Raw genomic sequence first — 12061 nt, forward strand, 5'->3', positions numbered from 1 at the left:
TAATCTGACTGGTGTTAAATACCATCTCCAAACTAATAATATTCTTTTATCCTTAGACAACATTTTCAATGTGTTTGTCCCATATTCACCCCTAGCTTTGACTATTTATCTGCCCTGTTGTCTCCTTTCCCCGCACCTCTTTTAATTGATCTTCTTGATCCTCCATTTCTGCTAATAACCGGGTACTTGTGAGGATTAGAACTAGGGAAGGCATGTGAAGCAATTTGAACCCTTGGTAGTACTGCGTGAATGCTAAGTATTAGCATCTTGATATTACACTTAGGTGCGACGACAGATGTCCCTGTGTGCTGAAGTTCTGTGCACACTTCTCCAGTAAGTCACACTGAACTCCATGAGACTTCTGAGTAAACATGTGCAGGACTGTGCTGTATATTATGGATTTCGATATGTCTCTTGGCTTCTTGGAATGAAGCTACAGAAGGAGCACAATCGTAGCCATGTGTCCTCAGAACTAAGTCCCACAGAGTTCCTAGTGGCTTCCTACTATTGCCACACAAATACCGCTTCACTGAGACCCCTCTTCTGTCCGCAGATTGGCAATGGGTGTGTTGGTGGGGTCAGGGCTGGATCTAGGTCAAGGCTCCCCAGTTTCTGAACCTTAGCCTACACCAGACTTGGGGAACCTGTGGCCCTTCAGTTATTGCTAGACTCCAACTCCCATCAGCCCCAACCAGCATGACCCATGAGCGTTGGTAGTTGTAGTCCAACAACATTTGCGGGACCACAGGCTTCCCATGCCTGGTACAAAGGAAGGCACATGAGTATTATGGGTGCTTTTTTGTGACAGTACTCATTAGTACAGAGTACTGACACACTCAGTGCCACATTTATGTATAAACAAACTATAGCTTAATTTAAAGGGGGGGAAACTGGATTTCCAAAATACAAGATAAAAAACAAATAAAATAAAACCTACATAGAGCAACAGTGTTTTGTGTTGTGCAGAGTCCTATGATGTAAGTAATGGGCCCCGCCTGCTCACCTGCTCCCTAAAACATCACTATCACTATTACCAGTAATATACTTCTTCTTAATTGTATTTCACTAGTAATATACTTCTTCTTAGTTGTATTTCAGTTCTACAATTTGATAAAATACATATTTTGTTATGTGCAAATGGCTTTAGATACCTATTAGGTCCATCAGTTACGATATAGCATATATTCAACACAAGAAACAGTGACAATTTGTTGTTGACAAAGGACAGCTGGACATATAAAGGGTCCCATTACCTTCAGTAGCTTAGGGCCTCATCAAACCTAAATCCGGTCCTGGACATGCTCCTCCTTTTGTTGCCCATGGTGCCTTTTCAAGATATGAGTGCTGATACCTCTTTCTTTACTAAAAAAGTAGTATTATTATTAGCAACTATGGTCAGAATTCTATAATTTGGGGGTCCCCACATTTTGCCCAGAGACTAGTTCCTTTCAGTTCCCATATAGGCAATCTTTTTCTAAACTGGGCACAGCACTTTCCCTGCATCTGGAGATGCTGTGAATGGCTTTTTAAATCCAAATTGGGGTTATAGCAGGGTGGTACAGTATTAAAGTAATCTTACTGCCATGGTCCCAGTTTGGGTTATGTTCCTACCCCCTGCTCACTTCTGCGAGGGCTCCTCCAGACTTGCCCCACTGCTTTCCCCTTGGAAAACCCTATTTTTACTGCTGAATTGGAGCGAACAGCAACTGGGTTTTCTCCAGATGGACATCTGCTCTAATTTAACACAGAAGAGTGGGTTTTCCAGGGGAAAGCAGTGGGGCCAAAGCAAAACCACTCAGACTTGTGCCTGGAAAGCATGGAACAAGGAGGAAAACACTCAGACCTGGGTGGATGAGCTCAGATGCTATGGACACAATTGCCAATTGTGTGAATGCCTTAATGACTAGTTTGGCTTTAAGAAATGGTGTACAGGGTAGATTTCCACAGTTTTTCTGTAGTTTTGCCATTCCCAGCTTGGGTGCTGTGACTGTCCTTTCCTGTGATAATGGGGGGGTCAGGAGAATGCCCCTTTGTGCAACCCTGAGCAGTCAAAATGACCCCGTCATGTGTGCGCAGATGTCAGCTGAATGACCCGGTTCTTCTCAGTTGCATGAGCCTGTCTCCTGAAGATGGCAGTCCGGAGCAGAGGCAAATGTAATGGAGAAACACACAAGATTGCTCTCTGCTCATATGGCTGGCTCATTTCTAGCGTTCTACCAAACACATAGGAGCTTCTCATGGATGAGCAGCTGGGAAAATGACAGAGACTACCTATTTAAGGCACATTAAAAGCACATTTGTCTCCACCTCTAAATCCTGGGAACTGTAGTTTCGTAAGAGTGTTGGATGCTCTGTGTGGAGTAAACTATTATTATTATATAACCACAAAATTATAAAACCACAAAATACCTAATAAAAATAAAAACAGCACCCCAATAACCGCCCCCCAAAAAACACATTTTAAAAGGACATAGGATGTAAATCGGATCAACCAAACATCTGGTTAAAGAGGAACATTTTTGGCTGGCGCCTAAAGGTGTATAATGAAGGTGCCAGGCGATCTTCCCTGGGAAGAGCATTCCACAGATGGGGAGCCACTTCAGAGAAGGCCCGTTCTCATATTGCCACCCTCTGGATCTCTCTTGGAGGAGGCACACAAAGGAGGGCCTCAGAGGATGATCTCAGGGTCCAGGTAGGTTAATATGGAAGGAGGTGGTCCTTGAGGTATTGCGGTCCTGAGCCAGTTAAGGCTTTATAGGCCAAAACCAGCACTTTGAATTGGGCCCAGAAACGAACTACAGTTCCCATGTTTATTTGGGGTGGGGTGTTTGTGTGCTTCAGATGTATGGCATGTACACAGCCTTAAACTTTGCACCTGTGTGCACTAATGCTCAGAACAATGTGCTCCCTGAATCGTGTTTCCCCCCCCCCTCATGGCACTGTTTCTCTTTGCCCCCAGGTGCAGAGAGGAAGATGCAGCCATTTACCAAGCCTCGGCCAGAAACAACAAGGGCATTGTGTCCTGCTCGGGGGTCTTGGAGGTGGGAACCATGACAGAGTACAAAATCCACCAGCGATGGTTTGCCAAGCTCAAGCGAAACGCCGAGGCCAAGCTTCGCGAGATCGAGCAGAGCAGGAAGCGAGGGAAGGAGAACGTGGAGCTGGAGCAGCTGAGGAGGGTGAGCCCCGACAGGTTCCAGCGGAAGCGGCGCTTGACCGGCGAAGTGGGCATGCGATCGGGCACCTCCCTCTGGGACAAGGAGGAGGTGGCCAAGGTGCGCATCCCAGATGGGAAACCACGATTTGGAGAGGACGAGAAGAGCAAAGAGACTTCTGTGAACGCCAAGCCCCTGTTCCCAAACAACTTCATAACAGGGCATCTGGAAGCAGAGGTGACTACCAATGGGGACTCTTCTCTGGAGAGCGGAGAGGAAAACGGAGACGAAAATGCCAACAGCTTTCTTACCTATATCTATGAGACGGTGGAGATCATCAAAGCAAAGCCTACGGCGGCCAAAGAGTTTTCCGCAAAGAAGAAGAAGAAAGAGGAGGTCACCACTGCCTTGCCAAATGCAAGCCAGGATGTTTCCCGAGAAGAAGATGGGACACAACAGAGGAGTATTAGCTCGGCGCATGAAGATGCCACACCTAACACCTTGGCCTACAGCACATCACCTTTTGCAGCAAATGGGCTGGTGGACACGGAGCCCAGAATACCTCCGAGGCAGGTGGGGGAGAAGCCCATTGCCCGACCCTATTCAATGCCCCCTAAAGCAGACGTGTACTTTTCTCTGAAAGATATGTATTTTGACATGGGGGTGAAAGCTGAGGCTGAGCAGAAGGCGCCAGAAGCCAAGGAAGGCGAGGCTGATCGGAACCAGCCAGGTGAGGATGCTTCCGTCCTGGGAGAGATGCTCCCAGCAGCCCCTACGGCTTTGAAAAGGGCAAAACCAGAGGAAGGGCAAAAAGAGCCACGCGAAGAACAGAAAACAGAGGAAAAGGAGGCTGTGGAAACAAAGGAAGCCCAAACGATGGCAGCCACGGATGCTGGCGGGGATGTCAATGCAAACTTATCCCAATATCCTAATTGGACCGCAGAGCCCATGCAAGAGGCGCATGGTTCCCTTCGGAGGGGAAATGTGGCAGACATTCCTGAAACAGATTTCCAGCATCCTAGCCAGGCTTCAGAGACTGGCCTTGGGGTGTGGGCTCCCCTTTCGAAGGATATGGTTGCCGACCTCCGTGAAACGGACTTGCTGGACTCATTCTGCCCTGAAGCAGAGCCATCCCCCCAGCCCCAGAAGACCATGGGGCTGGATTCGTCTGTGCGCTTTCAGGAAGTGGCGAGAGACTTGAAGGAGGCCTCCTTGAGAGAGCAGCTGCCCGGCCAAGGGCCTTGTGAGGTACTGTAAATTCTTTTTTTTTTTTTGCTATGACTGACCTCATGCAAAATGTTTCCCAAATCTGTTAAGCAGCAACTGCCAGAGCTCTGCCTGCTATTTATAGCTGAGAATGCGGGGATGTACATGACTAGCAATAAGCAGGGTGGTCTCTCTCGCCGGTCTAGCTCTGACCCCTGACTGTAAAATGTTGCATTGGCCAATTTTTAATATTATTATTTCTGCAGCTGGTCAGAAATGAGCCAGATGCATTGGGTGATCTGTGGCCAGCAAGCACTTGGGTTTATTTACGGGCTGGTGTTGGGACCCAGCCTCATGTGCTGGCCCTCCCGACAGGCGTCACTGCATTGCCGGCCTGCGGTCTTGGCTGCAGCTGTCCCTGACACTCAACATCCTGGTTTGGCCGGGGTCTATTTTTTGCTGCTTATTCTGAAGCATTTTCCATGTAATTCTTCATTAGGAAAGAACAAGTGTTTGCCTTGTTAACAGGGGGTTTCCTAATTCAGTGCGTGGAGGATTTCGTGCTGCTTCTCACAGGATTGGCATTTGAAGGATCCCTGCTGAGGAGTGGGCTGCGTGGGTGCGCAGAGAGGAGCTGGGTTTCTGGGTGCAGGACTTCAGAGTGGTCCAACGAGCTGCAAGGCCCCAGCAACCGCAAACAGACTCTGGCTCATGTTTCCAGAGGATGTCAGCCTGCCCTGCCTGGGAACTCCAGGGCTCGGTGGCCAGCCAAATCTAAGAGCGTAAAAAGAGCCTGCTGAATCAGGCCAGTGGCCCATCTAGTTGAGCATCCTGTCCTTGCACTGGATACCCAGATGCCCATTATGGGAAGCCAGCAAGCAGGACTGGAGCACAACAGCACTCTGTCGACTTGTGGTTCCCAACAGTTGGCATTCAGAGGTGTAATGCCTCTGACAGTGGAGGCAGAGGCAACATAGTCAATCCCTTGGGAATGTGGAAAAGGGGAGCTGCCAAGTCAGACCCTTCCAGGCCAGTATCATCTACCGTATTTTTCGCTCTATAAGACACACTTTTTCCCTCCTAAAAAGTAAGTGGAAATATGTGTGCGTCTTATGGAGCGAATGCAGGCTGTGCAGCTATCCCAGAAGCCAGAACAGCGAGAGGGATCGTTGTGCAGCAAAAACAGCAATCCCTCTTGCTGTTCTGACTTCGCTTCGCTGGAGAGGTGCTGTGCAGAGAGGAAGAGCTGCGCAGCGCCCCTTCAGCAAAGTTGCAGGAGAAACGGAGCCCGTTGCATTTCTCCTTCTGCTTTGCTAGAGAGGCACTGTGCAGAGAGGGAGAGAATTTTTTGTTTGTTTGTTCTCCTCCTGTAAAACTAGGTGCGTCTTATGGTCAGGTGCATCTTATAGAGCATTATACATTTCCCTTGAACAAGAAGCAATAAAAGGGGCAGAAGCAACAAGGAGGAAGTTTTCAACTAAAGTTGCAGGAGACCTCAGTTCCGAATAAATGTCGTAGAAGGGTCTTGGTCATGGGTAATAAAGGACTGCAGAAAAGTGATGCTTCCACAGCACTGAAGGATTAGCATATAGAAGCAGCATTTTTAAAAATGCATTGTTAGGCCTGCGTTAAAAAGAGAGAGCAAAACTCTGATGCATGCCTCTTTCTTCCATAGCAGAAAGGCCAGATGTATCTGTTCTGCTTTGCAATGTAGCTGCTCTAACTCTCAGCTTCCTGCAACACCCTTAATTTCATTTATGAATCATTTCCTGTGTAGTATCTCTGATTTCACAATGCCATAAGGACATAGTGAAAATATTTGCATTTGTAGAAAACAATTGCGTGTGATTTCTGCGGTCCCTTTTATGACAACTGTCCACCTTGGTGTATTTGCTGTGCATGCACTTTTGCTGCTTGTCCATGTTTCAGAGAGCAGACAGAGGCAAGGAAGGAAGCCTTTGTCTCAGAATATTTCAGGACTTGCCGCTTTACTTCCCTCTCTCTTATCAGCCTCTTGGAGTTGCTTTCAGCACTTGGGTGGGTGCTAGCCGTGGCAGCACAGTCCTGCTGGAATTTGCTTGATGTGTTTCCATTTTAGGAGATGCGAAATAATCTCTTGCCTTTGACAAGGAAGAGACCCTCTTAGCTAATAATGGGAACAGGGCCTGGCATGCCTGCTGAAGCCCGGGTGTGGGAGCTGATTCCACATTCTGGGGTTTTTTAAATTAAAAAAAAAAAGACCATGCGTCAAATTACAGTTCAAGAAGGACACTGACAAACTGGAACGTGTCCAGAGGAGGGCAACCAAAATGGTCAAAGGCCTGGAAACGATGCCTTATGAGGAACGGCTAAGGGAGCTGGGCATGTTTAGCCTGGAGAAGAGGAGGTTAAGGGGTGATATGATAGCCATGTTCAAATATATAAAAGGATGTCATATAGAGGAGGGAGAAAGGTTGTTTTCTGCTGCTCCAGAGAAGTGGACATGGAGCAATGGATCCAAACTACAAGAAAGAAGATTCCACCTAAACATTAGGAGGAACTTCCTGACAGTAAGAGCTGTTCAACAGTGGAATTTGCTGCCAAGGAGTGTGGTGGAGTCTCCTTCTTTGGAGGTCTTTAAGCAGAGGCTTGACAACCATATGTCAGGAGTGCTCTGATGGTGTTTCCTGCTTGGCAGGGGATTGGACTCGATGGCCCTTGTGGTCTATTCCAACTCTATGATTCTATGATTCTACAGGCATAGGCAAACTCGGTCCTCCAGATGTTTTGGGACTACAACTCCCATGATCCCCAGCTAACAGGACCAGTGGTCAGGGATGATGGGAATTGTAGTCCCAAAACATATGGAGGGCCGAGTGTGCCTATGCCTGGGTCAAAACATACATGATGTGAGGAACCCATGCTCCTTGTGCATTTATTTAAATATATGAAGCAACTTTGACCCTGCACTTCAGACCAAAAGGCTCCCAGAGAGGCTTGCATACATGACACAAAAGGAAAAATGGAAGGGCAGGGAAGAGGAAAGCTAAAATGTATCACCTCTGTACAACCCCAACTTTTCAGACATTGTAGTAGACCTTTCTTTCCATGCATCCTTCTCTCAGCCCCTCAGGACTCTTTAGTCTTTGGTCACCTATTCAGCCCTCATGAATTGCCCCTCCTGTACTAGATGTTTAGATGGAAACTTCATTATCCTTTGGATTTCACACTGCTCTGAATTTTGTGAAACAGACCTTAGCTCAAAACATTTTTAAAAGTATCCTAATGTGTTAAAAAAAACTATATTTTAGAATAAATATAGGGTTTTTTTTAAAAGGCATTGATATAAAATACCTTTATAAATGTGCATTTTGTGATAAAATATATATTCAGCCACACATTTTCCTATGAATAAAATTGTCCAAGGAGCAGAAACTGACTGCTCTGTCAACACCTATTTTGGATACTGTGGCTGTGTTTGTTTATTTATTTAAGACACATATACAGTGGTACCTCGGGTTACATACGCTTTAGGTTACAGACTCCTCTAACCCAGAAATAGTGCTTCAGGTTAAGAACTTTGCTTCAGGTTGAGAACAGAAATGGTGCTCTGGCAGTGCGGCGGCAGCGGGAGGCCCCATTAGCTAAAGTGGTGCTTCAGGTTAAGAACAATTTCAGGTTAAGAACGGACCTCCGGAATGAATTAAGTACTTAAGGACAAGACTACACAAAGCAGTGCTAAATACATCACGGCATCGTAACACAGAGCTCATTTTATAGCTTCCTTTGCCCCATCCCTCCCCACTGAAGAGCAGTGCCAGAATGGAGAGGCTCACAAGTGTGCGCAACATCATTTCTGCCCCACAGATCCCCTGAGGCTCATCTTCCAGCCTCTGGTCTTGAGATTTAGCATCACTCGCACTGCCAAGCAATGTAAGCTCTCTTCTGTTCCCATTGACCAGGAAGTAGGGTTTGTGTGTGTGTGGGGGGGTCCTGTTTGCAAGTGAAGCTGCCTGGGTTTGCAGAGCAGCGTTGCCAAGTGGTGTCTCTCCTCCCTCCCTAACACACACACACAAGCACAATTGTCATTTTGTGGTGAGGAAGATCCATAGGATCTAGGGCCATCTGGCGCCGTGGTGCAAATATCCCTCTAACACCCCCCCCCATTTCCCAGAGATGTTGACCTTTTTAAGTGGGGGCGACCCTAAAGTTGTTGTGTTGACTTTTTTTAGAAAAGGTTCCCCAGAGATGTTCACCTTTTTTATGGAGCTGACACAGCACACTTACACATTATCTCTGCTTGAGAAAAGAAACAGGAAACACAAATAAACTTTTTTTAGTTGCTCATTTATTAACAATGCACCTGTATACACACTTATATAGTCTCAGATGCAGGTGGGCCAGCCAAAATCTGACAGGTCACCCCTGCTCTTAAATTGTCCAAACAAAATGGCATTGCTTAACCTGGCACCAAAATGAGAAATAAATGCTGAACTTAGATATACCTCAGTAAAGCATGAAGTATATCTCAGGGTTGTGGTTTCAAGCCCCATGTTGGGCAAAAGATTCCTTCATTGCAGTGGGTTGGACTAGATGACCCTGGTGGTTTCCTTCCAACTCTGTGAATGATTCTTGTTGTATCTGAAGGGCTGTTCACAGGGAAGATGGAGCAAACTTGTTTTGTGAGAGATGCTTGTGCTGTGATTCCTGCACTTGAGTACGTGACTTCATGCCTGAGGGATCATGGCGGGAACTGATGGGTTTTGAAGTCCTTGGCCAAAGGTATTAAATGGCGTTGGAATGAAGCAAATTGGTGGAACTATTGATTTTATATGAATTTCCAAAGTTTTGAGGCGTTGTATACCTGAAGGAGCGTCTCCAACCCCATTGTTCAGCCCGGACACTGAGATCCAGCGCTGAGGGCCTTCTGGCGGTTCCCTCATTGTGAGAAGTGAGGTTATAGGGAACCAGACAGAGGGCCTTTTCAGTGGTGGCACCCGCCCTGTGGAACGCCCTCCCTTCAGATGTGAAGGAAATAAGCAGCTATCTTCTCTTTAAAAGACATCTGAAGGCAGCCCTGTTTAGGGAAATTTTTAATATTTAATGCTGTATTGTTTTTAACACTCGATTGGGAGCCGCCCAGTGTGGCTGGGGAAACTCAGCCAGATGGGCGGGGTATAAATAATAAATAATAATAATAATAATAATTATTATTATTCCTAAAGTCCACAGGTTTTCGGAAATACTCTGACATTGACTTGTTGCATTTCAACTAGGTTATGATAGAGTTAACAAGATAATGAGGTTTTGGTAGACTCAGTCCATTGTTCTCGCACTGGGAGATCAATCAGGTGCTAAATGAGGGATGACCCTGGCGCTGCAGAGCGGAACAGGGTCCTAGTGCCTCCGAAGGGCGCTGGAGGCACACAGGCACCAAGCCCCTGCTCCGCCTCGCTTACCTCCCTGCTCTCCCCTCCCCGGACTCTCTGCCTGGCGCCTTCCACTGCTTGGTGCCCTGGCTCACTGCGCCACTATTCCCAATGCTAAAGATGTCCCTGATAGTATCCTCTGGGAACCCCAAGTTGGACATCCATGCTGGCGCATTTGCAAAGCTAAGCAACGTCTAGTGAGGTTTCAGATTGGAGGCGGGGACCACGTGTTGAGATTCTTGCACTGCAGAGGGTTGGACTAGATGAACCTAGGGTTCCCTTCCAACTCTGCAATTCTATGATTCTAGGAAGGCCAATGTTCCCCCGCAACTAGTATTCAGTGGCCAAGGTGCATCTGAACATGGAGGGAGCATACAGCTATCATATCAATAGCTGTATCAATATCAATAGCCATTCATGGGAAAACTGCTGATTCCTTCCTTCCTTCCTTCCTTCCTTCCTTCCTTCCTTCCTTCCTTCCTTCTGTCTGTCTTTTAAACCCCCTTTCTGTTTTTATTCCTCCTCCCCCACAGCCTCACAGATTACTTGGCTCTGCTTTGATGACTGTATTTTTGACACATATCCATAAGTCTGCACCCCCCACCCCCACCCCCACCCCCAATTCCTTTCTGCCCTTGCTCAGCCAGGCTGGACAGATATAGCTCTTTTAATCTCTTCCAGACGTCAGTCCTTCCAGCCACCTGATCTCGACGCTCCTGTTCAGTCGGTCGGTGTGGCCTGGATGTTGCCCATCCTCTGGGCAGCTATTCCTGGTGCCGTTGCACCAGCCTTCAAGGTTGACAGATGGACCCTCGCAGGTCATTTCACTTGCCGAATGGCAGCCTTGGATTTCCTATGGAGATTTGGCTCCAGGTTTTTTGTTTATTTGTTTAAATGAAAAAGGGTCTTGATTCAACAACCAGGAATTAATCCTGAGTCAGAGTTAGATAATTTATTCCCAGTGCTATTGGAGACTTTGGGGATATTCAAAGGAGGTGAGGTTTCAGGATCACATTAAAATGATTTTTATTAAATTTTCTGTTTTACAATTTCAGATAAACGTTTTGCATCCTTAAGATATCAATGACTGCCCTTCTCTTTCCATGATTCATTTTATATATTTTATATCCCTGCATATTTTACATAAACTAAACAATTCAGTATTCCATTATTACATCCATCAAAACTTATTTACACTGTTGAATTTATCTTAATGCTGCCAGTGTTTTCAGCTGTGCACAATTATTTCCCATACATTTAATAAACGTTTTCCAGTCTTCTTGTGCTCTTATTCTACATGTTAAGTTTTCAAGTTGTGTGTATTCTGTCAACTTAAGTTGCCAAACTTCTTTGGTTAGGTTTCAGGGTCACGTTAAAGCAGACCGCACCAACTCAGCACCTTCTGTATATAGATATTTTGGACTACAAGTCCTATCATCCCTAGCCGTCATAGCCAGTGGTCAGGCATGATGGGAACTGTAGTTCAAAAACTGATGGAGGGCACCAGGTTGGTGAAGATGGCTTTGAAGGAACTGTGATTGCAGTGGAACAGCTCTGAGGATTGAGAGATGTTGGGAGGGATGGGGTTGGTAGTGGATGTTGTGATGGGGAGAAAGCACTCACCTGACTGGGCAGCTGAGTCTCTGCTGCTGACTGGGAAGGAGGCTTGGAGGACCGAGGCTGTGGGGAGATCAGTGCAGTGCAAACGCACCAGCAGAGCCCATCTGCTGCGCCCGCCTGTGCTTTTACACCACATCCGGGCTGCCTCCACCCGGCCCCTCGCCTTTCTGGTAAGCAGCTGTCCGGAAGTCAGGTGAGCTGCCACATCAAACCATCCAAAACTTGTTAGCCACCTGCTCCTTGAACAACAACAAAAAGTTGTTCTTTGTGTTTCTTTTTAAGTCTCTGGACCTTCACTTGCAACGGTTCATCTTCAGACTTCTCTTTGCAAGCTCCAGGTGTATTATATGGGAACCCTTTCCAGAGTAATGTGTGACTTAGAGCAAGATTTGAACCCTGGAAGCGGCTCTCTCTTTCTCTTCAAATTGACCCCTGAGACGCCCCAGATCTCAACATACACACCTAGAGTACAGCTCCCTTTCCTTCAACCACACAGTCAGTTCCTGGTGGAAGGGAAGCTGCTCTGATGGCTTTATGGGTAACAGTGCCATCGATAGACATCACAGCTTGCAACCGAAGCAAAAAACGCAGGTTCAGCGAAGTCCAAGATCTCTGGAGAGTTGAGGTCAATCCTAATCACAATCTCAGCTGGGGATTTGTATATTTAGGGCT

At 46.7% G+C, this 12061-nt stretch overlaps 1 protein-coding gene across 2 annotated transcripts in view; it reads left to right on the forward strand.

The window, feature by feature from the left end:
- ALPK3 (alpha kinase 3) overlaps positions 1 to 12061 on the forward strand; it is a 74722-nt gene that overhangs the window by 37262 nt on the left and 25399 nt on the right. For both annotated transcript variants that reach the window (XM_053365180.1, XM_053365182.1), the window contains one exon: positions 2960 to 4403. In XM_053365180.1, the coding sequence (XP_053221155.1) occupies positions 2960 to 4403 (1444 nt within the window). The remainder of the gene's footprint in view (positions 1 to 2959; positions 4404 to 12061) is intronic.

The sequence above is a fragment of the Podarcis raffonei genome, chromosome 14 (assembly GCF_027172205.1).
Source record: "Podarcis raffonei isolate rPodRaf1 chromosome 14, rPodRaf1.pri, whole genome shotgun sequence".
Classification (NCBI taxonomy): Eukaryota; Metazoa; Chordata; class Lepidosauria; order Squamata; family Lacertidae; genus Podarcis; species Podarcis raffonei.